This window comes from Siniperca chuatsi, linkage group LG3, assembly GCF_020085105.1.
Source record: "Siniperca chuatsi isolate FFG_IHB_CAS linkage group LG3, ASM2008510v1, whole genome shotgun sequence".
Classification (NCBI taxonomy): domain Eukaryota; kingdom Metazoa; phylum Chordata; class Actinopteri; order Centrarchiformes; family Sinipercidae; genus Siniperca; species Siniperca chuatsi.
In genome coordinates, this window is record NC_058044.1 from 19,889,411 (window position 1) to 19,917,280 (window position 27,870).

General features: G+C 39.3%; 2 protein-coding genes across 3 annotated transcripts in view; both read left to right on the forward strand.

The window, feature by feature from the left end:
* Positions 1-692: 692 nt before the first annotated feature.
* On the forward strand, positions 693-21,347 carry mcoln1a (mucolipin TRP cation channel 1a). Its single transcript, XM_044190509.1, has 14 exons — positions 693-890; positions 7,129-7,406; positions 8,419-8,586; positions 10,400-10,556; positions 12,075-12,156; positions 12,780-12,876; positions 13,995-14,094; positions 14,374-14,480; positions 14,772-14,921; positions 15,143-15,244; positions 15,423-15,545; positions 17,966-18,172; positions 18,331-18,461; positions 19,390-21,347. Exons 1-14 carry the CDS (start codon positions 857-859, stop codon positions 19,424-19,426), a joined length of 1,773 nt encoding a protein of 590 aa, XP_044046444.1. The 5' UTR covers positions 693-856; the 3' UTR covers positions 19,427-21,347.
* A 3,085-nt stretch (positions 21,348-24,432) lies between these two features.
* Positions 24,433-27,870, forward strand: part of si:ch211-214c7.4 (streptococcal hemagglutinin) — a 30,270-nt gene continuing 26,832 nt past the window's right edge. For both annotated transcript variants that reach the window (XM_044191517.1, XM_044191518.1), the window contains exon 1: positions 24,433-24,724. The gene's annotated coding sequence lies outside the window, so the exon portion shown is untranslated. The remainder of the gene's footprint in view (positions 24,725-27,870) is intronic.

Below are 27,870 nucleotides of genomic sequence, written 5' to 3' on the forward strand. Positions count from 1 at the left end.
GAATACTATCTTTATGAACTTATTTTAAATTGCAGACACTGTGTTGAAATTAAAGCCTATTGGAAAATAGTTCTAATGTTTCTACCAGCTCATAAAAAGCAAAAATAACAGATCAGCTTACACCTCTGCCAAGGTTGCTTTCTCTAGGTTTGTTATTCTAATAATAAAAAATATTTAGAAGTTTTTTATTTTTGTTTCTGGCTCTGTATTACATAAAGTAAATACACATTGAGATAGACAATCATATTCACTTTTGAAGAATAACTAAAATCTGGTAATATTAGGGATTAGTTGTTGCAAATATTTAAGTGAGTCAGACTCATAACCCCTGAGTTAGGGTCATTTAAATGTATGCTGTTGAATAACCTTGAGGGTACTTTATGTGCCAGATTTGGTACAAGTTTAGATGATTCTTTTAGGAGCAGTTATGAAAAAAACAAAAGTCTTGGAAAACTTGAATCACCTCTGTCACAGTGTAAAAAGGTTTTTCAATCGTAATGAACATGCAAGCTGGGGCAGACTTACATCAGGCCACACAAGATATTTTAAGGGTTTGTAATTTTACAAAATAAAAATAAAGCTGTTAAGCTGTAAGTGATGCCTTGCTGCTGTAAATCCTCGCTGGCACTTGAGCACAGAGCTGTGCTCTGAGTAACGTGGTCACATGGTGTCAGTCACGTGGCCCGAGGGACCGGAAGAGAGTGTGAGCTAACAGCAGCAGAGCAGGTCGGCTGCTGTTACATGACAGCTGGGTGCCATGATAGTTATAAACAGTTACTAGTACAGTAAAAACACTTGGATACTCTGAGCTTTAGCTATATGTTTTACATATTGGTTTTTTTAAACGGGTAACTACATGGCTGCGACAGGACACCAGGACTCCTCCTCAGGTAATGTAACTAGCTAGTGCCGACATTTAACGTTAACTTTTAAATTTATCGTTTTACTTAGCCGTTACTCACGACTCATGTGTCTTTTTACAAGCAGATATTGTTTTGCTCGTTAATACACAGTGCTGTTGTTTCTCTCTGGGATTTCGGCTAGTTTTAGAGCTGCGTAATGCTGTCCAAAATGTAACGGTAGTTGTTTTTGTTGATGAGACATCCACAACATTACGGTCAGCCGTTACTGTATTTCTGCTCTGTCATCTTCTGGGCAGCTGAGGTACAGTAGTCATCATCATCATGTGTGTTTTTCCCAAACTGCTCTGTCAACATCAGCTTTTTGCTGTGATGACTATATTTTTGTCTTCACTCCTCTACATGTGTTAATACAGAAACTGTGGCAGCGCCATTCAGGCAGAGATCTCAAACAAATCTTCACATTAATTTTACAAAATAAAAATACAAAACCTGTAGCTGGGTTTACACTCAGCTACAGGTTTTGATTTTTAATTGTTTGGTATGAGATAGAACAGAACAGAAATAGACTACATTGGAGCTTAGACGACTAATCGATTAGTCGATTGACAGAAAATGTATTATTTTGACAATTAATTAATCGTTTGATTCTATTTTCAAGCAAAAATGCCAAAGATTCACTGTTTCCAGCTTCTTTAAAGTGATTTGCTGCTTTAATCAATTTTTTATAACACTATAAACTGATGCTATTTCACTATTTTCTGGCATTTTTAGACTAAATGATTGGTTGTTTGTTTAATCTTAAAAGTAAATGACAGATTAACTGAAATTGAAAATAAATTTTAGTTGCAGCCCTAGTTGTGCTGGAACGGCCTGACTCTGTCATGCATAATAATGGCTCCAACACCGTTTCATAAGCTGCTCTCATGCGTGGTCCACAGTTTTTTGGCAGATTGTTGATGTGGGTTGGATGAATAAAGTAAGGCTCCACTGATTATAGTGTTCCTCTGTACTGTGAAGGATTTTTGAGTTCAGTGTGAAAGTTCATTCTTGACCTTGAAATCAGAATGATCTTAATTCAGGTAGCTTTTTACAGAGTTTTTAAGACCGTAAGATGCGGTTGAAAGCTCTGAAAAAAGCTAGTAAGTAGACCTTGAGTTATAATACCAGCATGTGTTTTCCTGGTCTGCTTTAAGGAGCTATGAGCCACACATACAGATTAAGGCCTGCTTTATGGAGCATCACACACAGTATGTGTTCAGTAAGCTTCGTGTTAAAGGGTCAATTAACCCAAATTACAAAAAGTTTTTTTCTGCCCACCTCTAGTGGTATCCAGCTATCCAAATGCAAAGCTTTTGAGATATCTGTTTTTCAGATTTTTTTTCTGCCACCGTAATACAATAGAGAGTTAATTAAATTTAGTTTGTGGTGTTCAAAACACAGAAAATGACAGATCCCGGTTATTCGGGATAATCCACAGACCTCAGTGTGAACACTGGAACTACCTTGTAACAAAGAATTATGAACTCTGCTCTACAAAAAAAACATTTTCCTGAGTAACCGGCACATTGTTTGTAGAAAGACGAAATTTTAGTGCTTTACCTCCTTGCTTACCTCCATGGTATTGTGATGGCAGCCGCGTGCATATCTTATCTCAAACCCTCAGCACATAAAACCAAAACTGTCTCTGCTAACTATTACTATTAGGGTTAAGTAAAAAAAAAAAAAAAAAAGTTTTGTTTGGTAATTTGGGTAAACTGACCGTTTAAAGCCATATTATCAGGCTTTTTTTTCTTCCCCTGATAATAAATCTTGTGTTGAAACTGAATCAAATGCTCATGGTAAAGTGAAGTTAAACACATTGCAGCAAAAGAAGGATACATTTCAGTTCATAGAAAGTATCACCTCCTACCCACAAATAACACAGAACATGCTTATCAGTGTATCATGTTTCCTTTGTCTCGGGTATAAGTGGAAGTTTTGGACTCTCAGCCTGTGGGTGGCCTCTTGCTGTGGACAGCCAGACTAGATGTAAGCGCGGATACCGAGTTGTTGACAGATTTCCAGTTACAGCGCGGATTGATTGACAGACATGTAGCAACATTAGTGTTTCTGCCAGCACTCCACAGACGGCCATGAACCAGAAGAGCCAGATATTTTCACAGATTTATTCGGCTTGTGTCAAATCTGGTGGCACGGTCAATGGCCCGCACCCACTCCTGTTTGTTTGATTGCGATCTGCCGTGACGATCGACACACTCCTCTGATCAAAGATATGTGTGCAGTCGGCCTCCCGCCTATTGTCTGCATGAAATGTGAAGTGGTTGGATTCTTTCGACTGTTTTTCATTCTTCTCACTGAGGCACGCAATACCTGTCAAAGCCAGGGCAGCTTGTCTTCATCGTTTGTAGCAATGTTAATTAAGAGACTGTCACTCTTAGCAAATTTTGTTGAAGCCAAGTGCTCAATTGGATGTTATTCATATCACTCTAACAGCTAGAAATTCTCTCAGGGGTGAAACAGGTGTTGGATAATGTAGGAACTGATCCCTATGATTAAATGTGGGTTTGGTTTACTGCAGGCAACCGCATGTGGTTATCATAAAACCTTAGGTTACAGCTTATTTCCTAATGTGAGTCATTCGTAGTAGACTGAGCTAAAGGACACTGACAAAAAAACAAAGTAAATACTTTAGACTTAATTTAAGACTTAAACCATATAAGGGTGTGGCCAGCTAAACAAGTAAAACTATAAAATCAATTGCCTCATAGTTTTAAAGGTCTTTAAAATGTTGAGCTGGACAGTTAATGTCATGCTTCATTAAAGAGCCAAACTGTATTTTTATTTTTGCCACATTAATTTAACTTAAAGGGCAACTCCACCCATTTTACACATCAAAGTCTGTTAACAGATGTCGGAGAGTATTACTGCATACGTGAAAAAAGTTGTATAAAGCCTTTTGTTGCATCAGGGGGAGCAGCACGAAGTCGGATAAATTGCCTCAAGTCATGTCACTTGACTCAGTGTTGGTTGGGTTTGAAGAAAAAATCCGGGGGTGTGGAGTTAGAAAGAAGTGAGCTTACCAGACCTCTGTAGCCCGCTCCTCAGCTCTGTTAGAGGCTACATTAGCCGCTACTAGCGTGACTCACCCAAATCCATTTTTACAAGGAAGAAGAATGTGGAGTCAAAAATATGATATCTCTGGTTCTGCTGCTTTGATTTTGATCTTTTTTTAAAAACTGTCCATTATGAGTCCGAGAGTGTTATAGGAGTGCAATGCTAAATTGGTGGAGTACTCTTTTAAGCCATATTCAGATACGTATTTGGAGAGTTTACAGATGAAAAATCAGCATTTTGTTAACTAATCATATTATAGAATATATATAACAAAGGATTGGAACCTGCGATCACTCCCAAATACATTGACTGGTCTTTTAATGAAAACTAGACATTTGTATCAAGGATGGTTAGTCCTTTCCTTTTAGTTAGAGTAACCAAAGTGATCCTCTTACAAACTAGTTAAAAAAGAGGAAAACTTGACAAATACCATTTGTTTGATTGCGGTGCCACAGAATAACGCGTAACGAGAATTATTTGGAGTTATGCCAGTCCCTTTCTGTGTCATTTTGTTGAACTTTAATCTTGTTTACAGTTAGCGCTGGCTAATATTGAACACCAGTGGGTTTTTTTGTCCTGTTTCACTTCTCATTTCTGTTAGAAAACTCTGCTATGCTGGTGGTTTTCTCTGCTGACCCGTTGTGTCTGTTGAGTTTGGATTCATCCTGACTCAGCAATTTATCTGACCTTGCACATGCTGACTTTGACTACATAGTAATACTTGTATAAGTTCCTCATGTCTGTCGAATAAAGAACAGTGATCAAATGCTCTAAAATCACATGTTTGTATAGAGGACAACTATAACCACCACGACTAGTTTGAGATTATTGCTAACCCAACAAGTCATTTCCTGCATGTAAACTGAGTGAACAAACTGAGTGACCCCTTGTTTGTGGATCTTTAAAGCAGCCAGGTCTAGCAAGCTAAAAGCATGTGACAAGTATTAAGCGTGATTAGCCTACTTTGTGATTTGTGGCTTTCCTACGATGTGGTCGGTTCCTACAAAGACATGACATGTCCAGTGGTGGAAAGTAACCAAGTACATTTACTCAAGTTTTGTACTTAAGTATAATTCTGAAGTACATTTACTTTAATTGAGTATTTAAATGTTATGCTATTTTATACTTCAACTCCAGCTACAACACCACTAGATTTCAGAGGCAAATGTTGTACTTTTTACTCCACTACCTTTATATGACAGCTGGAGTTACTAGTTACTTTACAGATTAAGCTTTTACGAACAAAACATGGGATCAATTTATAAAATATGATACTGTGCTATAGATTAAACTGTCCAACAATATATAAAGTAGTTCAAATGTGCTCCACCTCTGCCAGCTGTAACATTAAAATGCTGCTTATGTGTTAACGCATCAGTAATAGTATTCCAATAATATGATATATACTGTATATAATAATATAGCCCTCTGCCCAACAAGTACATTTACATTAATACTTGTATATATAAAATATAATACTAAATGTACATTTTACTGTTAATACTTTTTTTACTTAATGGAAATCTTGAATGTAGGAGTATTTTTACAGAGCGGCTTTGCTACTTTTACTTAAGTAAAAGATATGAGTACTTCTTCCACCACTGGACATGTCAACCAGCTTTGTTTTCTGACCATAAATTGTGTGCTCTGTTGTCCAGCTTACCCATGGCCGATGTTTTTAACACAGGTTCTATTTTTTTTTTAATTAAACTTTATTGAATCAGGCATTCTCGTTGAGATATACAAAGGAAGACTTTAATCAAACATCTCATTAGTGTCATTTCAACTGAAAACACTAAATACCGCTACATACATACTACGCTACATACATACTACACTACATACTCTCTTAAATTTTTATTCTAACTCAAACACAGTTAAACCAGACTTCTAAGATTTGTCAGCTCTTCCCTAACTGTCCCAGGAATCTGATAACTAGTCAGCAGTAACATACTTCAGACTCTTTGGGAAAATAGATTTCACTGTCACTGGTTGAAATACATTTCTACACTTACTCTAAGACTCATAGTTATACCATAACATCAGTTTCTGTATTTAAAAGGGAAGAAAAAAAAGAAGAAAGTATGATTCCTCTCCAAATTTAATAAGAGAAGAAGTATAGCAGTGATTTCAGAAGTCATTAACACTCTAAATACAACTGTAAAAATCAAATAGGCTAGTTTTGTGCCCTGCACTTTGGAGGACAAACCTTTAGCAACATTTAGTCCTTGAAGCTTTGGAGTCAAAAGGGTTAAATCATATGTCTAGCTGAGTTGAACACATGTTCAAAGTGCCAGAGGGGACAGAGAGGAGTAAAGCCATACACATTGCGAGACAAAGAGAACATGTCATACTGAGGTGAAAGTGGTAAAAGCTGAAGACAGACTGTTCAGGCTCGTGCACACGTGTGTTCCTGACAGGATGCTGTCGCTCGAAGTCTGTGTCAATTAGTAGAACGTGGAGTCAGGTTTAGCAAGAAATGACTAGACTTAGGCTCAGCACTTTGGTAGACCATCTCAATTCATGTGATTGGTGCTTTCCTCCTCAGCCAGTTGTTACAGTCACAACTGTTGCACTGCACAATAGGGCCTCTTGTCTTGGTGCTCGTCATCTAGTTTTGCCTAATCGCTGAATTACCATGCACAATTGATTTATCTTCGCCTTGACATTCTTTAGTGTAACAGCCTTGTGACCTGGCTCCATTTATTCATGCCTCATATACTAAAAAATATTAAAGCCAGGGTTTCCTGTTATGTTTTAACGTGGGCCACCTGACCTGAAACAAAGATCAACTCCACTAACATAACATAAACAAGACTAAAGCCATGCTAGCGGCTCTGTGAGGCTGTACTTACACACAGCACTGCTTTGAGCTAAACGCTAACATCAACATGCTGCACGTATGATTTATTGATCAGGCTCGAATATTGACACATACAGGATTTTTAGTTTGACCACTAGAAACACTTATACGATGTTGTTCTTAAGTTTCTGAGTCTGTTCAGCTTATGCGTCAGCTGTCTTTGAGTAGAAGTCCTGGTAAAAGATTTATTAAGTGTTTTTTATTGTGTTGACTGAGTTCTTAGGGGGGAAAAATTGCCTGAGCAACCCTTCGAAAATAAACGTTCCTTTTTTTTTTTTCTTCTTTCAGAACGAGAAGGCCTGTGCTCCTCAGTGACTCACTACGGCTCCACAGACAGCAGCGGGGAGTATGACCATCAGAGTAACAGCCATGGCAACAACCATAACAACCATCGGTTTCCCACAGCAACGGCAGGTCATTGGGTCGGGGCTGATCAGGAAGAGGAGGCCATTCGCAGGAAGTTGAAATACTACTTCATGAGCCCCTGTGATAAATATCACGCCAAGGGCCGCAAGCCTTATAAGCTGATCCTGCAGCTGCTCAAGATCATTATTGTCACAGCTCAGGTACGTCACATATTGCATCTAAATCCTGTATTGCTCTTTCGGTTCTTACCACAAGACTGTTTACAGTATGTCTTTGTATGTACACTTTCAGTCAATCTGCTCTCTTGATTTAGATTAGTCTTTTCCTGCCCAAACTTGTCCCTAGATCTTGCCGTATTTTTTTTATGTGAATACACATAGTTTAAGTTCTGACTCACTGACTCAGTGAGTGTGAACCAAACATACTGTTTGATTGCTTGGACATACATTAAGTGTTCATTTTTGTTGACTTCCTATGCAATCATTTTTGTCTTTGTTTAGCACCTTTTTAAATTGTCCTGACCCCACATGCACTGATTCTTTTTATTTATCAGTTATAAGTCTGACTTATCATTTTGTCATTTTAACAAAGTGTAAAGCTGCCAGGAATCTAAAATACAAGAAAAGACAAATCTTGATGAAAATGTTATTATAGAACAGCTTAAGGTTGTAAAAAATATTGTTTCACTTTATACACACAAATACAGCAGGTGACTTTAATAAATAAAAGTATAATACAGTATTTACATGTAAAGGGATTTTATCTCAACTCATTTTTGTGCCAAGTCTATGTATGACATTGTAAATTACTAATAATATTAATAAATACAATTTTAAAGAAAAATGATGGTCCACAGACATAAATGAGATACTGTGTGAAACCCAAATAAATGTTGCAGTCAGAAAATTAAACAGGGATTCTTTTTTTTACTTTGTCAGTGCACAACTCTCATCCATACTTCCTGGATGGGAGCTGTCAGTGATTTATGAGGTGCAAAAACACACAGAGAACGTTCAGATTATGTGACAGATGAGCCATAAATTACAGCATAGTTCTTAAACACAAAGCCTGCAGTATTAGAGATGCACCTGGAATGTACAGCCTCAGGGTTTTTCTTTGTCCCCACTCCTCCTCCTGACATGTCTCACTCTCCCCTCTCTCCTTTTCCTTTGATCTGACAACTTTTTGAACACCCTCCCCTCTTTGCTGCAGTTGGTGCTGTTTGGCCTCAGTAACCAGGTGGTGGTGACCTTCAAGGAGGAGAACACTATGACCTTTAAGCACCTCTTCCTCAAAGACTACGATGAGTCCTCAGATGGCTCCTTTGCTGTTTACACACAGAACGATGTCTACGACCACATCTTCTACGCCGTGGACCAGGTAAGCTCTGAGGAAAATGGAAAAGCTGCTTAAATATATGAAACTGTTAGGTTAGTTGGTCATTATTATGTTCTAACTGTAGCCCAAAGTCTGTTTCTTGTCATAACAGAACAACTTATATTGGTTCACTGAATACAAAAAACAATCATTCACTTCAAGACTAGTTGGGGGTATTTATGAACAATATTTTATTATTCACTCATCTCAGTTTATAAATAAAAACCTTGCATGTAGAACTGAAGTCCATCCTCATTGAAGAAAGCAATACAAAAGATACAGTTAGCTAAATACAGCTGGTTGCAGGGGCCAAACAAAAGAACATTAAACAGTGCACACAGGATATTTCTACCTACTGATCCATTTTCATCATGACAGGCAAAAGTATTGTCCCACTGCCTGTGAACACAGCCAAATGGTTTGCAATAAATAATCTGAATGTTCCTGACAGAACTGAAGGATGTTAAAACTATTCACTCACAAAGAAACTGATATTGTGACACCATGAGAAAGTACATTTGGAAATTATGCAGTTTCTAATTTCCTGCTCACCAATTGGTTTGCAGCTGTGATCCTGACATAATAAATCTTATGCTCTACATAATATACACCACATATAGTATTGTATGATACAATATTATATGTGATATGAGGGCCCAACATGTTATAACCAACTGTCATGAAACCTTGCACCATTTAGAGCTGTGGAATCTAAAATATGTGTTGGTGTCTTCAAACTTATAGGCCCAAATTTGACTGAATTATTATAACCTGGTATAACTGTATAACTAAGTCAACTTCATCAAGTGTTGGCTTAATGGGTTGGAGTATGAAAATCTTCTTAAATAGCCACAAAAAAACCTACTTTCAGATATAATAAGTTGCGATTGGATCAACTGAGTTGAACCAAAGCCATTTTGTTTAAGTGTCAAAAAGCAGGTTGAATAATTGACCCGACTACATTTGTTAGATTTGTCTTGACCCAAGAAGTCATAGGCCAAAATGTGACTATTACATTGGCGGCTAGTGGAGAAAGAGGGATTGTTTAAAAACAGCTTGCAGGTACACTGAGTAGTTTTGTATCTGTTGAGCAATTGTGATCATGAACAGGCAAAACAATCCAGAAATACAGCTCACTTCTTGTTTCTGGTTATCTGCTGCCAGATGTATTTGAATGTCACAGCCAAATGGTTTGGAGTATCAACAACACTGATAACACTAGTCTACAGCAATACAAGCGGCTCTGTGAGGCTGTACTTTGACAGAGTGGGGCTTTGAGTGAAATGCCAACGTCGGCTTGCTAACATGCTCAAAATGACAATGCTAACATGCTGATGTTTAGCAGGTAATGTTTATCATGTTCACCGTCTTAGTTTAGTGTGTTTGCATGCTAACATTTGCAAATTAGCACTAAACACCTGGGGCTGATGGGAATGTCATTAGTTCTGCAGATATTTGGTCATAAATCAAAGTATTGAATAAATAAACATTTTGACCTGATTATAGCCCTAGATGAAAATCCAGATAAGCACCAAAGTTGTTATAATTCACCCTGTGGTGGACATGATTATCTTTACCTATCTCTACCAACTGTACAGATGTTAGCTATAAGCTAGCTAGTAACTGACACATCAACCATGTGTATGGGAGTTTGCCTGTTTGTGTTCAGCTCAGCCACCGACTGAACTTTGTCATTTCCATTCAGTCTCTCCTTTTTCCTCTTGTCTCTGTATGTTTATGAAGTAGGTTCCTAAAGACACGCAAAGTTTTTCCTAAGGTTGACACATTTTCAACTCTGTTATTCTCCTACCCCCAGTATCTGGCGTTACCTGAGACCACAGTGGGACGCTATGCATATGTCTACGATGTTGGTGTAAATGGCAGTGCGCTCTCCCTCTGCCAACAGTACTACAAGAAGGGAAGCATCGACCCAGCCAATGACACCTTCAGTATAGACCCACATATAATCACAGGTACATGAACTACACTGTACAATGTGAAGGAGATATAGCTGTGATTTCCATTAACGTTGCTAACAGAAGTTCACATTTGATGGTGGGGGCTGTAATGGGTATGAACAGGAGATACTGTATGTACCATGGTATGTGTTTAGTTAAACTATTGGAGTTAAATTGTCACGCATAAAGTGCACCATGAGCATTTGCGCCACCGTATGCTAACCAGAGCAACTGATTGAACTCACTGTCAAGGTAACTGAAAAACACAAGTGCACACTTCCCTTTTACATTAAAATAAACACATGAAAAAGTGGAGATAGTGCTGCAGTGGCAGACCACATGAAGAATAGGTTGTCCTAAAAGGGTGTTTCATGCATAGTTTGCATACACTTTGGTTTTAAATAGTCAGAGGACGAGCAGAGTGCTTACCACCTCACCGAATCAGGTCACAGAATCTGATGAGTCACAGAATACGATGTAACACCTGATCTCGTAATTATGATAGTAAGAGATAGTAAGTCATAATTATGAGATAGTAAGTCATAATTATGAGATATGAAAGTCATAATTACGTGATAAGGTCTCTAGTCTCTTGCTTTGGTGGCTGCAATGAGCTTCCATAGATTGCACCTTTGAGGTCCATGTATTGATATTTTAAACATCACTGGATGCATGTAACTGTTTGCCTGTAAATGTATCCATTTTTCTAATCCAGCATACTGTATTATCATATTTTTGACCTGTGATGGCATTGTATATGAAATGTTTGACAGAACTCTAATCATTATTAGGGCCCGAGTGCCAACAGGCGGCAAAGGCCCTATTGTAATGTAAGGAATTATTATTATTTTTATCGATTGCTTGCATTTTTCAGGGCCTAAATGTGCTCGAAAAGTTGTGCAACTTTGCACATGCATCAGGACTGGTGAAAAATGTGATATTTTATGTTGTACTAATATGAAATGTGTCATCATAGGAGATGTTATAATTTGACAAATACTGTACATTAATACACACATGTCCTCATATCTGCTTACAACTACATTATACTGTGTACATTTATTAAATGTTTATATACTGCTTATAAATGCTAAATGTTAAAGTAAAGTGTTGACGATTACTCTTTGTCACCAGCATTTTTGTTCAGTTAGTCTTATTTATATGTCATATACACAATTCCAGTGAGAGAGTTTCTTACTTCCTCAAATCAGTGTTTTTGAGTGCAGTTTGACCAAATTAAGAGGAAGTAAGAACAGTGGAAACAACCTCATGTTAAAATCTCATATCACATGTATGTCAAATGCTTCTTTGTGATCTGCTACTTCTAATAATTCTGATAAGATTTCATACTTGTTTTGTTTTTTATGCTGTACTCACGATACAGAGAGGAACAGCAAAATGCCAGAAACTGGAAACTCTGAAACTTTTCCCCCTCTCTTTGATTGTAACTTCAGTATATGCCAGTATTAGATTTAGTATATGCCAGTATTTACTCCACATGACTGTGCTCTGTCTGTTCTCCACTATCTTTAGACTGTATAGGTGTGAACCCGCTGTCAGTCCCTCCAGCTCCGCTCACCAGCAGCTACAAGAACTTTACACTCAAGTTCCACAAGTAAGGCTTAATTTTTCACATGGCTTCAGCTAGGGCTGAACGATATGGTAAAAAAAAAAAAATCATATTGTGATTATTTTGAGAGATATTACGATTGAGATATGATTCACGATTAGTGGGAATGATCATTTTTGCATCATAATTTTCATTTTCACTGAATATACTATTAAAATCATTATGATGTGACATTTGTTGGGGTCTGAACCAAACAAGAGAACAAGATTTGTAGGCCAGGGCATCTCTGCAGCACTACAGTACTTCATTATTATGCTGTTTTGTCACACATTTTACCTTTATCAAAAAATTGCAGCTACTACTATTTGGATATTGCACTTGCCTATATTGCCATTTCGATAATATTTCGATTAATTGGGCAGCCCTAGCTTCAGCTCCTCCTCATTTGGTGACATTTATCCCTGTAGTATCTGATGATGACATTCAACAAGTCACTTATATCTGCAGTACACGCACACTCAAGCATGTATACAAGAATACTAACAGGTTTCTGTACAAAAACACACAGAGGTATGCGAGTCAGTCATTCTGGCAACATGAAATGTCTGCTTATACCTCCCAATCTGTGTCTGTTTCCTTCTTAATTACCACCAATTTCTTTTTTCAAGGTTAATTAATGTGACAATACAGTTCCAGCTGAAGGCGATCAATATACAGACCATCATCAACAATGAGATCCCAGACTGCTACACTTTTTCAATAACGGTGAGCAATAAGGGCAAGGACATACGCATGCTTGATCCAGAGGTAGAGTGAATGGCAGGTTGGTTAGAGAGGCTGCTTTGTTCTCAAGAAGTTGATGGTTCAGTTCCCAGCACTGCTCAAGAGCTCATACTTGAGATGTCCAGGGGCAGTGATGTTCACAGGATTATACATATGAAAAAGTTTGGTTTATTCAACTGCTGAGCTCAACAAAATGGATTGTGTTTTGTGAAAATTACAACAATACACATCCTGGTTGAGGCATCTCTGTTGTTTTGCACAATTTTTGTTCTGTTCATCGTAATGGGACTGAATAACAGCTTGCTGCAGAGGTTTCTGGTTATTTGGGCGTGTGGTCAAAAGTTTAGTAGAAATTACCTCACCTGAAAAGGACTGATTGGCAAAATTATGAGGAATTATTCCTAATAATTACAATAGATAAATTATTATAGTTTCTTTGGCACCTCCAACCTAGATATTTGGGTAAGTCAGCATCAACACCAGAAGACACAAGACAACACAATAATCCAGAGCCTGTCTTTGATGCTCCTGTCGACTGTGGGATTAATACTATTTAATGTTGTTGCAGTTTTCTTCCAAATCTAGGCCATAGTCAAAGTCCCAGGTTCATAGCCAGGATTTTTGACATACCGAGGTCATGAGTCCACATTTCCCCACCAGAACCCCACCCAGTTAAGACATTTTTACCAACCAAAACTGTAAAAATGTAAAGAATTTAATAATTGTTTTGAAAAGTAGGTATTTTAAAAAAATCACAATTTTTACGTATAAAATTTTTTAAAGTATTTTTATTGTATTGTATTTAATTTATTTTTATTACCGCAGCAATATACCGGCCTATATTTTTATTATATAAAAACAGTAAAAAATCCCAAATGTGTGTAATTGCATATTGTAAGCTCCTCTTCATGTTATTAAACCCCTCAAATTTCTAGAAATATTACAGAAGACATGACCTCTGTGTTCTCATTGGTAGCTACAGCCCTGTGCAACACTGTTTGAATGAAACAAAGAAACCCCTATCTATATTTCATTCTGCAAACTTCATTCTGAAGTACTACAGTTTCAAAAGATATGAATTGCATGCCTCTCTCCTTCAGATAGTCTTGGACAACAAGGCTCACAGCGGCATGGTGAAGATCCGGTTAGAAAACCAGGCGTCCATAAAGGAGTGTAAAGACCCGAGCGTCTCTGGACACGGTGAGACACCAGATGAGTGTATGGATGGGAAAGAAAAGAGGAGATAGCAGCAAGTAACATGAGACTCATAGCAGTCATATAAATACTGCAGCAGTTAGAAAGATGATACTACTAACTAGCAAAGGTGTTACATGAGGAAATCTATGTTAAAAGTTGCTCACAGTTACCAACAGGAAGTTTCAATGTGTGAAGTTATTTATACACCACCAGCAGTAGTGATGTACTACTACAACATGTAACTGAAACACTGCTAATAGCTTTCTCCCTTTGAACCCCCAGCTGAGAACTACACACGTTTAGCGTTTGATGTGGCTGTGGCTCTGGTGTGCATGCTGTCACTACTGCTGTGTGGGCGCTCCATACTGCGAGGCATCATACTGCAACAGGTACGAAAAGTCTGTTCCATTCAAAGGAAAACATACAACAGAATGAGAGCTTTGAATTATAGCACTACAGTCGCCAGTCCATGCAGAATCATGGTTTAGATGGTTAGGCTTAAATCAAGGGAAAACGTTAGCAGACTGAGGATATAATGATTTTATAAGTGTGTTTATTTAATTTAAGGTTTAATGACTGAATGTCCAGTCATTAGTCCTTTCACTACATGTGTACCTCATGCTTCATGGTTTGCTAATTCCTCTCTTACTGTCTCTGTCTGTCTCTTGTGTGTTTATCAGGAGTTTGTGCAGTTCTTTAGGGAGACTCTGGACCGTAAAGTGTGCTGGGCGGACCGACTGGAGTTCATTAACGGCTGGTTTATCCTCCTTATCATCAGCGACATCCTCACCATCACTGGCAGTGTCATCAAAATCGGCATCGAGTCTAAGGTGTGTCCTGCTTAACTCCACAACCTTAAGCGACAATGTCGGCTATCGTTTTTCCTTGCAGTTAGTTGCACAGAATTCAACAAGCTTGTAGCTGATGCCAGTGAACATCGTTGTAAGCCCATCGTTGAGTTAATCATCAACACAGCGATTTTCATGCTGTGTGTTCATTGTGAAATTGTGCTGCCTGTATCCATTAAGTATCTTTTCTTCTCTCCTGACAGAATATGTCCTCGTATGACTTGTGTGGCATCCTGTTGGGAACCTCCACCCTCTTGGTGTGGGTTGGAGTAATCCGCTACCTCACGTTCTTCCAGAAGTACAATGTAAGTCACAGATACACTAATAATGTTGTAAGTTCCTGTTGATTAAATAACTTGTCAAAATGTGAGAAAATGTTCCTCTTAATGGATTGATGTAATGTAATAAATCCTGTTAATCTAGTCTCTCTGCTCCCTCTCACATTGTAATTTGATCTGTCTAATGTGTCTGTGCTTTCCATAGATCCTGATCGTGACACTTCAAGCAGCGTTCCCTAATGTGATTCGGTTCTGCTGCTGCGTGGCCGTCATCTATCTGGGCTACTGCTTCTGTGGCTGGATCGTCCTGGGACCATACCACGTCAAGGTGAACAAAACTGAAACTTTTGTAGACATGGATGTGATATTTGGTGCAGTAAAACCACTTAAACCTAAAATAACTTACTATTTTGGTCACTTTGGACAAGCGGAAACGAGTTGTGAACACAACATTGAAATATCATCACCTTTTCAGTTGATAAGGGGACCCTATTAGCATATAGTTGTTTATTTACACATCCAGCAGTTACGGAGCAACATTATCATTCATTTGGAGTCGTGTTTCTGGTCATGTGGCGAATTTAAGTCCAATATTAACTCGCTTTTTTGCTGAAAACAGCTGCCTGCTGCGGCTGAAAACAATGCTCTGAGAGCAGTGAAAGTGAACCAAAACAGTAAAGTTGTGGGCAGGACAATGAGCTGAAACTCGCTATAAAGCTCTGTAACATGCACGTTCACATTGTCACATTGTTTTCACATTATGATTAGATACATTGTTTTTATGAAAATATCGATTTTAGCAGCTTTAAGTAAGTACATTTTTATTGTAATTGTAGTTACATATTTCTGTTCTAGCTTTTATCTGTCCCCTCACATGCAACTCGTTTGCTTTGCCCTCTTCACCTGTTTTTAAAGATTCACATTTGCAATTAAATGCAGAGCCATGTAGAGAGAGAGAGAGAGAGAGAGAGAGAGAGTTGCGTCAACTCCGTTCAGTTTCAGTTCAAGCGGCTTTATTGGCATGACTGCATACAATACAATGTTGCCAGAGCATATTAATATAAACTATACAATCATAATAAACAAAATAAACAATAATAAACATTCTCTCCAGTGGACCTCCAGCAATCACGGAGCTCTCTACATGCCTCTGGGTTGCTCCCCGCTCTGGCAAACTAAATCAAATCAAATCAAATCAAATCAAAACCAAACCAGTCATTGCTGGTTGGCGTAAAACACATCATTACCAGTGCGTCAGTACGGAGATCTCACTACAGACACCAGGTTTAAAAACTTTGTATGCTCCACAGACAACATACAACATACAACTGCTCCATCAATTCTCTCCTTTAACTAAAAATACTACACTTTTTACATCAGTCCTTAACCTTTTTTTCTTAAATGCACACATTATATGTTTTAAGCAACTTTTGGATACTGATAGGTAGTAATTTTTCTTTTTAACTTTATACATGATCTGGACCGTTTCAAAATCTACAGAGTGTCTGACTTTAAGAGCCTTTAAAAAACAGTGAGTTCCTTGGTTTTAAATAAGTAGTTTGGTTTACAATTCTTATGGCTCTTTTGAAGCATATGAAAATGTACCTGTCGGCCTGAATCACAAAACCAGGTTTCAACGTGTCCCCTTTCTCAGTAACTAAGGTGCCATAGATAGCCCTGTTCCCATATGAAACCCTTTTGTGGATGCTTCTCCACCCACAGACAGTGACTCAGTGAAACTTTAGTAAAACCACAGAAAACTGGACTCACTCATAGCTCTTCTTCTTTTCCTTTCGGCTGTTCCCTTTCAGGGGTCGCCACAGCGAATCATGTGCCTCCATCTAACCCTGTCCTCTGCATCCTCTTCACTCACACCAATTAACTTCATGTCCTCTCTCACTACATCCATAAATCTCCTCTTTGGTCTTCCTCTAGACCTCCTGCCTGGCAGCTCCAACCTCAGCATCCTTCTACCAATATATTCACAGTCTCTCCTTTGAACATGTCCAAACCACCTCAATCTGGCCTCTCTGACTTTATCTCCGAAACATCTAACATGAGCTGTCCCTCTGATGTACTCATTCCTGATCCTGTCCGTCCTTGTCACTCCCAAAGAGAACCTCAACACCTTAAGCTCTGCTACCTCCAGCTCTGCCTCTTGTCTTTTCTTCAGTGCCACTGTCTCTAAGCTGTACAACATCGCTGGTCTCACCACCGTCTTGAACACCTTTCCTTTCATTCTTGCTGATACTCTTTTATCACACAACACACCTGACACTTTTCTCCACCCGTTCCAACCTGCTTGCACTCGCCTCTTCACCTCTTTTCCACAGTCTCCATTGCTCTGAACCGTTGACCCTAAGTACTTAAAGTCCTGCACCTTCTTCACCTCTGCCTCCTGTAACCTTCTCACCGTTCCACCTGGGTCCGTCTCATTGACACACATGTACTCTGTCTTACTGCGGCTAAGCTTCATTCCTCTGTTTTCCAGAGCAGACCTCCATCTCTCTAGATTTTCCTCTACCTGCTCCCTGCTCTCACTACAAATCACAATGTCAAGGACTCACTCATAGCTGTTGCCCCTCTTTTCCCCTAGTAGACTTCCTGAGTTGGTGTATTATGCACTTTCTTTTTCAGAAAGTTTTACTGTCACTTGTGGAAATTTTTTTACTGTAACTTGTAGCTTGTAAGCAATTTCAGTTTCTTAATGTTTGCTTAATGGTTTCATTACTGTTTTCTCTCCCTCAGTTCCGTTCTCTGTCTATGGTGTCAGAGTGCCTGTTCTCCCTCATTAACGGGGACGACATGTTCGTGACGTTCTCGGAGATGCAGGAGAGCAGTACTCTGGTTTGGCTGTTCAGCCAAGTTTACCTGTACACCTTCATCTCCCTCTTCATCTACATGGTGCTGTCGCTGTTTATCGCTCTCATCACGGGAGCCTACGAGACCATAAAGGTAGGAAATGGGGTTGACTTAAACCAGTTTCTCATTTCTGTTTTTTATTTTGTTTTTTTTCGACTGCCAGAATGGTGTCAGAGCTATAGAAAAAGGGAAGGCACAAGAGAAAAATAGAATAAAAAATAACAGTAATGTATACTCGTTGATTTCCACAGCACCAAACCCAAGAACCCATCCACATCACAGACCTGCACGCTTTCATAGCAGAGTGTACGGACACACCAAACTCTGGGAAGTTCAGGGGTCTGGAGACCTCGCCGTGCTCCTTCTTCTGCTGCTGTGACAGGTGAGGAGCAGAGGGGGAGGGGGGGACAACAACAACAACAATCATCTCTCTGTGGTGTCCTATGAGAAACAACAGATGATCCATTGACGAGGACTGAATAATTATTTTAGTTTAGTATATAATTATATCTAACTGTATTTAAACAACACATCAGCGGGGTAACTAATAACAGACAGTAGCAGCAAAGGAAAGAAGGGGGAAGACATTATATGAGATACCTGGTTATATCAGGTAACAAAACTGTTAACAGCTGTAACAGAGACAGCTATGTTAGTAAGACCACCATGCTTTTTTGAGTTTGAGGGACCAAGCGCAGTAAGAATTTGTCAAACCGTAGAAAATCAAGTAAACATTAAAGTGTAGTCAAAAAATGTAATATAAATTGGAGTTACGAGGTGTCAAGCGGCCTAGTGGTTAAGACGCATACCATATAACTGCAATGTCCCCGGTTTGATTCTGCACAGGGACGTTTGTTGCATGCCTCTCTTTCCTCACATTTCCTGTCTGTACCTCTACTTCTGCTTTCAAAATAAAAGCAAAATGCCAAAAAAAGGTTTTTTTTTCACATGACAACACTGGTTTGTAAGTATTTTGAGTTATTTATTTAGTTAGTTTTTCCTTTATTTTTGTTGTTTTCAGCTGGTGGTATTGTTATTCTGTTCCTTTATGTGCATGAGTTGTTTGTCCTTTTGTCCTAGTGTAATAAAAAAAAAGTATTTTGAGGTAGAGTGAGCACAGTGGAGATCAGATTTGAAAAATATTGCATTTCTACAACATGTTTGTGATTTTTTTTTTTACTTTTTCTAACATAATTTTTAAGTACAAAATATCACCATTATGTGACTAAATAGTAATATATGATTATGATATATATAATATAGACTATAGAAAATCTTTACATGAGCCATCTTTCTTTGAATTTCCCCAGAACGACGACATATGAGGACGTCCTGCTGGTGAATTGAAGTTGACCTCGGTGACCTCAGAACCCTCACTACCCCCTGCTGACCACAGGGATACGCTGCACTCTCCTGATGCCCAGTGTCTGCGTACCGACATACACTGTATCTGGGTCAGCACTCATCTGACGGAGGAGTCACTCTGCAGAAGGAATTATTTTTATTAATTATTATTATTATTGCAGAAGACAGTATTCTTATCGGACCTCTTGTTTTTCCTGTCCTCGATTCCATGAAAAAGAAACTGCAGGCTGTTGCACGACTGGACCTTTCCTCTGTATGAACAGGACTCGGCGGCGTCATGGACTGCTAATGCACATTAGGACATTTCTCTGTTCCTTGTTGGTTTTTTAAAACAAAACAGTATTTTTTCCTTATGTATTTAATGATGCAAAGTGCTCAACCTTATACAGTATGCCAAGATACTGAGTGGGTATAGGTGCCATGATGAGGACTGCAGTAGTGCATACATGGTGCCCTTTTTATTTTTGTGTTTTTCCTTTTATAGAATTTCAAAATAGGTTACCTCTTGAGGGCAGGGCTCTTAAATTGAGGCATTTATTCATCTCACAAAACATATCCAACAACATATCATTTTTCTTACCCAGCTACTCATTATTTTGAAATACCATAATGTCCCTTGTTCTTTGCTACAATAACTACTTGGCAAAATACACTAAAATCATATAAATTCACAATAGGACATGTAAATTCATACAAAATGAGGGAAATCCACCTTATAGTAATCTGTCTTTTTTTAGACAATAAGGGAGATGGCATCCAGAAAAATATTGGAAAACAGGACCACAAACAGACATTCAGTATGTAGTTTCAGGTGTGGAATTGATTTGTTTACTCTCCCGTGAGCAGTACCTACAGTATAAAGTTTCAAACAGCTTCTCTAGCTGTGGATCTGCTGCACAAGCATCATGTTGCCTTCAGATGTGGATACTATAGTTATGTTTTTATTGCAGCACTCGGTTGCTGTAGTAGATTGTGTTCTGTATTGTATTATCAATATACTTAACTAATGAAGCACTCAGTATTAGCTATAAAAAGGAAAGCTGCTCTCCAGATCCTATGCATGTTTCTTAATGATGCCAAAGTATGTCAAGAAACAAAGAGTTCATCCACTGTTTAGAAATTCTAGCCCTCTTTTTTTATCTCTATACAACACTGATGGCTGTCGACAAACCGTATCTGACTTGTTTTAAGAGAAAAATGACTTGAATTGCCTGACGAGGTGGAGCAGGGTATAGTGCAGATAACAAGAAGACAACTTAATGATTGCAGAAATATATTTGTAGCTCTCTAATAATGTCCTGTCATGCTGAATCATATTGCTTTTTAGTCTGTTTGTTGTCTTCATAATGATGTCTTGTCTAAAACTGTAGCCCAGTGGCTGGATCATGAATTTCTTTTTCTTTGTACTCCATAAAACGCACAATAGCTAAAGGAGTCTCACAGTCTGGGCTCCAGAAGGTGTTTTCAGGAAAATAATTTCTTTTGTGAAGGAGAGATGATCTCTGGTCCAGGCAGTAGCGGGTTAATGGGGTGTAAGATGACAGCATTCCCCCCCCCAGTCATCTCATATTCTCTCTAATTTGCCAGCAGTAGTAAGCTAAATATGCTGATGGACTTTGGATCTAGATGGCAAATGTGTGCCAAATTTATCATGGTCTTAACTTTTTAAATGGTATGACATGCATGTATATATTATTTAGTATTATCTCGATGTACCTTACCTTCAGTTTGATGGTATCATGTCTTTTATACAAATGATCTGCACTTGAACTGTACTCGAAAAATGCAAACATTAGAGTCATTAGTTGTCCTGAAGTCATCTACTTGTTGTCATATATATCGCCAATCTACTGATTAAAGTTTCCCGGATCATCTTCGATAATAAAACATACATTTTATTTCATTTTGTATCATGATCTAATTTAAAATTCAGTAACTTGACTTTGGGTGCAGTTCCTCTGGATTGTCAGAAGGGGGAGCAAGTTCATGTGTCTGGAAACTGCTTCATGCAACACTGTGCCAAAGGACTAAAGTTTATTTTTCTACTTTGTTGGCAGATAAAAAAAAATAAAGGTACATGGAGGATTTAAAAGAAACTATGATTCTTTGATTTCAATCTAACACAGCACAGTCAAACACAGCTGCTGTGAATACCCTGCATGTTTTAGTTGAGACGCTGCAGCACAGAGCCTTCAGAGGGGAAATTACAATTCTGGATCTTTTTTTCAGAACAGTCCGATATGATGAGCTCATTTCCTGGTTATTGAGCTTCCCAAGCGAGGCTTGGCAGCTGATGTAGCACATCTTTGCCTTCCAACCACTTAACCTAATATCACCATACATTATGTACTGCTCTAACGATGCCTTGATGGTTCATGTCAGACTGTGTGAGAGGGAAGCAAAGATAGAATTCATAGTTGAATGCACCTCATGAAAATGTTTCATTCATTTTCCTAGAATAGAGAATTGTCATTTTCACACACAAAAAATTGCGTGATGTGTATATGTAGGACTACTTTTGAAAGCCCAAAGGTAATGTCTTGCTCCAGAAGCTGCTAATGATCTATCAGTTGTAGTTTCAGTGTGCTGATGTCGGGTGTGGTCGTTTGTCGATGCCAGTTTGAGCTCCACTAGAATTGAAATGTGCTCCAGTTATTCACCTGTGACTCGCTTTTTGAAGTTCAGAGCCTTTTATATTAACAAAGCACCTCATATCACAAATGTAGGCCTGCAGCTGCAGCAGCTTCCTTTTCCTGTCTTATATCTTATATAATGAGTCACTGAATCTGTGACCGCCTGAGTTTGTGTTTGGTGTGTCAGTTGGTCTGTCTGTCTGTGGGGGGGAATGAGAGTGTGTTTTGTGCCACAGGCAGTGTGTGCAACTGTTTTCGCCACAAGGTGTTTGGGCAGATGGGTGACCAGACCACACTAAAGAAACAGATTTAAAAGAAGCCAAGTCTGTATAAAAGCCTTGTAGAGTATCAGTCCATCCTAATTCTGTTAAGGTTTTATTTTACCAGAGCCCAGAGCTGAGCCACACCCTTGTGTAACAACATTACGAAGCAATCTGAAATGGATGGGAAGGATGTGAGGGGATTTAGTAGCTTTTTCAGCTCTGTGATATAATGATGGATGCCATTAGTGCCTAGTTTAGTCAAATAAAAGAAGGAGCATAAAGTGGTTTACTGACATACTTCTGGTGGATCCACACCAAAGACCCAGCTTTCTGTGGTTTGCTTTGAAACTTGTTTTTAAAAGATATGGCAGCAGATTGATTTTAACATTCAAACTGCTCACTAGCAACGAGTTAAAGTTGAAGAATTAGTGAAACTTTAGGGAGAGTATCAGGTTTTCCCCCTCGCTCTGGCACAGGGCCCCTAGCCGACTGGAAAGGCTGACAGGCTGCTGATGAAACAGTTGCCAGAGTGGAGAGGGATGGAGAGGCCGAGCTGAGACATGACTCACACTCTCTCACTCTTCATTGAGGCACATGGAGATTGTGTGCGCTGATGAGTCCGCAGCTGATCATTTCTGGTAAGCCTTCATTCCTCCCTTCACTCACAGAGTTTTAGATGTCTCTTTGCCGAAGGCTTTTTCTTTTAAATGTCTCCATTCTTTCTCCTTGTCTGAGTTTTATTAGAGAAAACAACAGTTAATGTCAGATGTCTTGACCCATTCGCTCTTTCTCTCTCTCTCTCTGAGTTGCAATAGTCTTTTGTATGTCTTCTCCCTTTTCATTGATTTCTATTGTGAAGCCTGCAGCTGCAGCTCAACATTTTTAAAAAAGCATTCAATTGGCAGCTATTGTGGGCTTGTACCAAAGGGAAGTGGACACTGTGCTAAAATACAGAAGTACAGAAAATGAACAGTGTACATTTTATAGGAACTTTCTTCACTCTGAAAGAATTTGTTTTATTCAGGCATACTCTCAACTATCCACATCTCAGGAAACAGGAACAGAAAACCTTTTGTGGATGTGAAGAAGGAAGAAAATTACTCATGCTTGAGACTTGGTGTCTCAAATTTCATTTTAAGCAGAGAATAAATGTGGGTGGAAAAAAGGGGCAAGGAGTGTATGTGGAGTGTCAGTGCTTTGTTGGAGCTACGGCTCCTGAATTTTTCATGCCCAGAGCCTCCAGATAGAGATTCTCCCTGTTTGACGAGATTGCATTGAATGAGAGAGAATCACACACTTACTTGCCATGTACAGGAGGTGAGTTGTTTCACATGGTAGAGCTGGTGTTCCATATGATTTTACAAGCCAAGTAATAATAATAAACGTAAACACAGTTACAAAGTGCTTTACAAGGAAAATAATAAAACAACAACAATAAAAGAAAATGCATGCAAAAATAAGAAATTAAATTATAAACGCAAGGACAGTAAAATAATGTAAAAAGTGATCATATAAAATGGTAAAAGCACATTGTGCATAAAACCCCATTTGAGATGGTTTTTGTTGTTGAATATAACTTATATAACTGCAGGATCATATAGTCCCTGGAGACTAGTGAAACTGTTATACTTACTCTTGTTATCCTGTCTTCTGTAGAGTGAAATACAGAGCATCAGGGTCATCTAAATGTATGTCTTACAAACTGGGGGCAGGAGTTTGAAAGATACAAAAGAAATAATGCTATTAGTTGCATTATGGGAAATGTAGGATCCTGTGTTTTTGGGGTTTGACTCATACTAGTGACACAAATCAGGATATCTCTGCCTCTGCTGCTTCAAGTTTTTTACCATTCTTGTTTAAATGTGTCTCTTGTGAGTCACCCAACTTTACGGAAGTGCAATACCAAGTAGCTGAAATACCACTTTAACCAGTTTTTCATCTGTGGAAGACATAATAAAAACAAATACACACATACCGGCGCCACAGGACAGAGCTCTAGCTTGGTTTGAATTTGACGTCACTCCTGCTTTGCATAACCACCAGTCTCGCGCTTTTGATTGGACCGCTCGCGGGATTTAATCTGCATTTTCTTTCATGACCACCAAGCTTCGCCTTCAATCTGCTGCCGGACTCCTCTGTCACTCCCCCCGCCCGGGTCCATCCTTCATGAAGGGAACCAGCCAGCCGCCGCCAGCCGCTGCTTAAACGTGGAGGGAAGGACACGGAGAGGCACGCTCGCAGCTGACTGCGCGGCTCCATTGTTAGTCCAGTGAAAAATACGCCTCTGTCGACATATTTAGTGCATTTGACCTCGGCGCTGGACCGAAAGGGAGGGACTGTTTGTTTCTCCAGGGGTCTCCGAGAACAGAGTCGGCGGTTGAAAGGTACGGATAATCTACTACGTTGTAACGTTTCTATCGCGAGCTAAATTATTCGCTACATCACCTTCTCTTTTCTGTGTATTATTTGAACCGTAAAGTACCTCAAACCAAATGAATGTTTTGCTTAGGGAAGCTCGCCCTCTTTTTGGCGTGTCTTTCAGATTAACCAAACATTATTTGTTTTGAAGCCAGACGCCCTCTGTAAAGTGGCGTGGCCAGTTTGTGGCTGGATGTGATGATGATGGAGGTGTAACGTTAGCATGGCACGGAACGGTTGGGCGGTGGTTTCAACGTGTGTTTTACTTTCAGAAACGCCATTTATCTGTGTGTACAGCGGTATTAAGACTCGGCTTGCACTGTCTTAGTTGTATCAGGTTGATTTTTTTTTTGACTGGCTTCACGTGTTTCTCACAGCAAGCTGCTCCAGCGTACACCGCTATTGTTCTGTGAGGCTAAACTGGGCCTTTTGCTAAACCAGGGAGAATTCAGCGTGCTTGTTCCCAGAGACAAATGGTATTATTAAAGCTCCATTTGATGCTTGAAAAAACACCCAGAAACTCTCAAAACAATGGCTCCAAAAGTGGGTTCCTGGGACCACCTAGGGGTCCTTGACAGGAGCCCGAACAACACGAGGAACAGTTTGATAATGTTTGAAATATTGGACGCTGGTGGTGGGGAGAATAAAAGCTACAAAACGTGTCCCATGCGTTTTAAAGATTGCAAGAACTCCTGCCCATGCACTGATCAAACAGATTAATGATCTTATCTGGGCTTTTAGTTATTTGGGGTCCTGAGGATGTGTAGAGATGTCTTTGTTCTTTGATATTAGTTGAAGTAATTTTGCTAAACTATGAGCAAGATTTCATACATCACTGATAGATGTGAAAAAGTAATTTTGTAGCTTGCACCTTGGATTTCTTGCTTTCACACCCAAGTCATTCAGTGCCTTCTCAGTTGTTCTCAGTTGTATCTTGCCAAGATAGCCATCATCTCTGTTTTCATATGTGCATACATGCACATGGAGTGATCTCATTCTTGACTTGGCAGGGCGACATGAGAAAAAAGAGGGACACAGAGAGCTCAGAGGCAGACTATCAGACGGCATCGTCTGCAGATCTCAGTGACAGAGGCATGTTGTTTTGGCTCAGAGTCTATATTACATAATCAGTCTGTTTAGGGCTGTCTGGGTGTGGTGGGCAGGGTTAGGGTGTGGAAGCAGTGTCACTCTCCTTGTCTTCAGAAAGGTATTTGACATGCAGTGCAGACACTCGCTGTGGAGTGTGTCGCCTGCTGAAAACCCTTGTGCTACTGCTGCCAGGGCGTTTGAGTCATTGCTGTTTATCGTCACCTGGGTGTGAAACCAAGTGTGAATGACAACCCCCCCCCCAATGCATTTCTCGTCTTTCTGGCTGGTCTCCAAGAGCTCATTGCAGGGTCGCTGATGCTGTGTCCCATTTCAAGGGCACAGAGATGCAGCCGTCTTTTGCCTGAATTTTGAAGGACTCAACTGATATATCGTTTGTGGCCCCCAGTATCCCACAATCCAGTGCGCGCTGGTAAATTGTCTAACGGTTGAGTTGAGCCTTGTCAGTAAATAAAGTTGGGAAATATCATGGGACCACTTTATATTTATCAGGTATTTGCACCTGGGTGGTCATCAGTTACTGGTGCCAGTCAACCATTATGTGTTAAAGCGAAATCTTAGAAATTCAATGGCTTACTTATTATTATTTACTTCCTTATTGTTTGGAGTCCCACAAACATGTAAAATGTACCAAATAAGTGAAGCAATGGCAAAATCTATTGTGTTTAAGCATGTTTTACAGCTGATGTCTCTGACACCCCAAACGGATGCCCTCCTCTATAGAGGACTTATGAAACACGTTGTCACTTCAAAATCATGTTTTATTAGCAAGTCTCATAAAATTAGGTAATGTAATTAAGTGTCAATGTGATTTTAAAAACAATGTTAAGTATGGCTTTTGTTCTTTGAAAGGGGGCCCTAAACAGAACATTAAGGTTTAGGGAGGCATCTTAGTCCATCCAAATGAACCTTTGGTGTCTCTTTGAGGCTAGGCTATCTTATCGGTTCTGTGAAAGACCCACATCCTTTGCCAGATCCAGCCTCTGAATTGGGACACAGCCAGTGTTTTTATACTGCACAGCCACTTCCGCTGTGTACACCTTTTTGTTTCCCCCTCCTCTTCCTAAAGGCCAAAGCAAACCAGAAGAGGAGCTCAAAATAGTTCTCTCATTTCAGTGCATCCTATAACCTTGAGAAGGCTGTGGATTGGATAATGTTGTTTTAAAAAAAGAGGAAACTGCAAGCATTATGCAAAGAAAGTTGTCATGCTTTAAAACCCTGGCTCCTCTGAACAGTTGTTTCACATTCATAAAATGATCAGTAGTACTACTTTAAGTAGGTGTGACATGGAATTGGTTTATGTTAAATCATGATGAAATTGTGTTAAATCACGCAACTTTTTTTATCTGTTGGTTCACTGAGTTAAAGTTCATTGCATGTTGTTTCTTTCAGTCTTGGTATGTACCTCTGCCCTGTGAACTTAAAATTGCCTACTTTTACGACTCCGGCAGGTCTGTGGCGCCTAACGGGGAAGCTGCAGTTGTTGTTTATTTCAGGCATGACACTTTCAGGCATGAAATGTAGTTGGTTGACATTGCAACATTTGCGGTAGTGTGACTGTTTAAAATGGATGACAAACATTTGGGGGGAGTGAGTGAAATGGCTTTTCTGTGTCTTCACTGAAATACCTTGAATACTTTCTGCTCAATTACTCAAAGGCTTTTTCCAAGCTTGTAAAGTCATGTCAGATTTTAGCACCCTTAGTCAGCCCACCAAAAAGTAGATTTTTATCCGAGACGACAGGCCTGTCAACAAAAACTAGTTCTCTGGTGTCAGCTTTCACCCTGTTTTTTAAATGGTGTGATGTACTGTTGGATTAATATGTCTAAGGTCTGATTTGTGCTGTTTATTCATCTTAGCATAGGTTCATGTACATCAGCACAGCTGTGAGAGGATATGATGGTTCTGGATGTCGGGGTCAAGGGTTCAAATCTATTATCCACCATGATCCCACAGTGTGAGAACAGAATGTACTAACCAATTACTCTCGGCTTTATCAACAAGC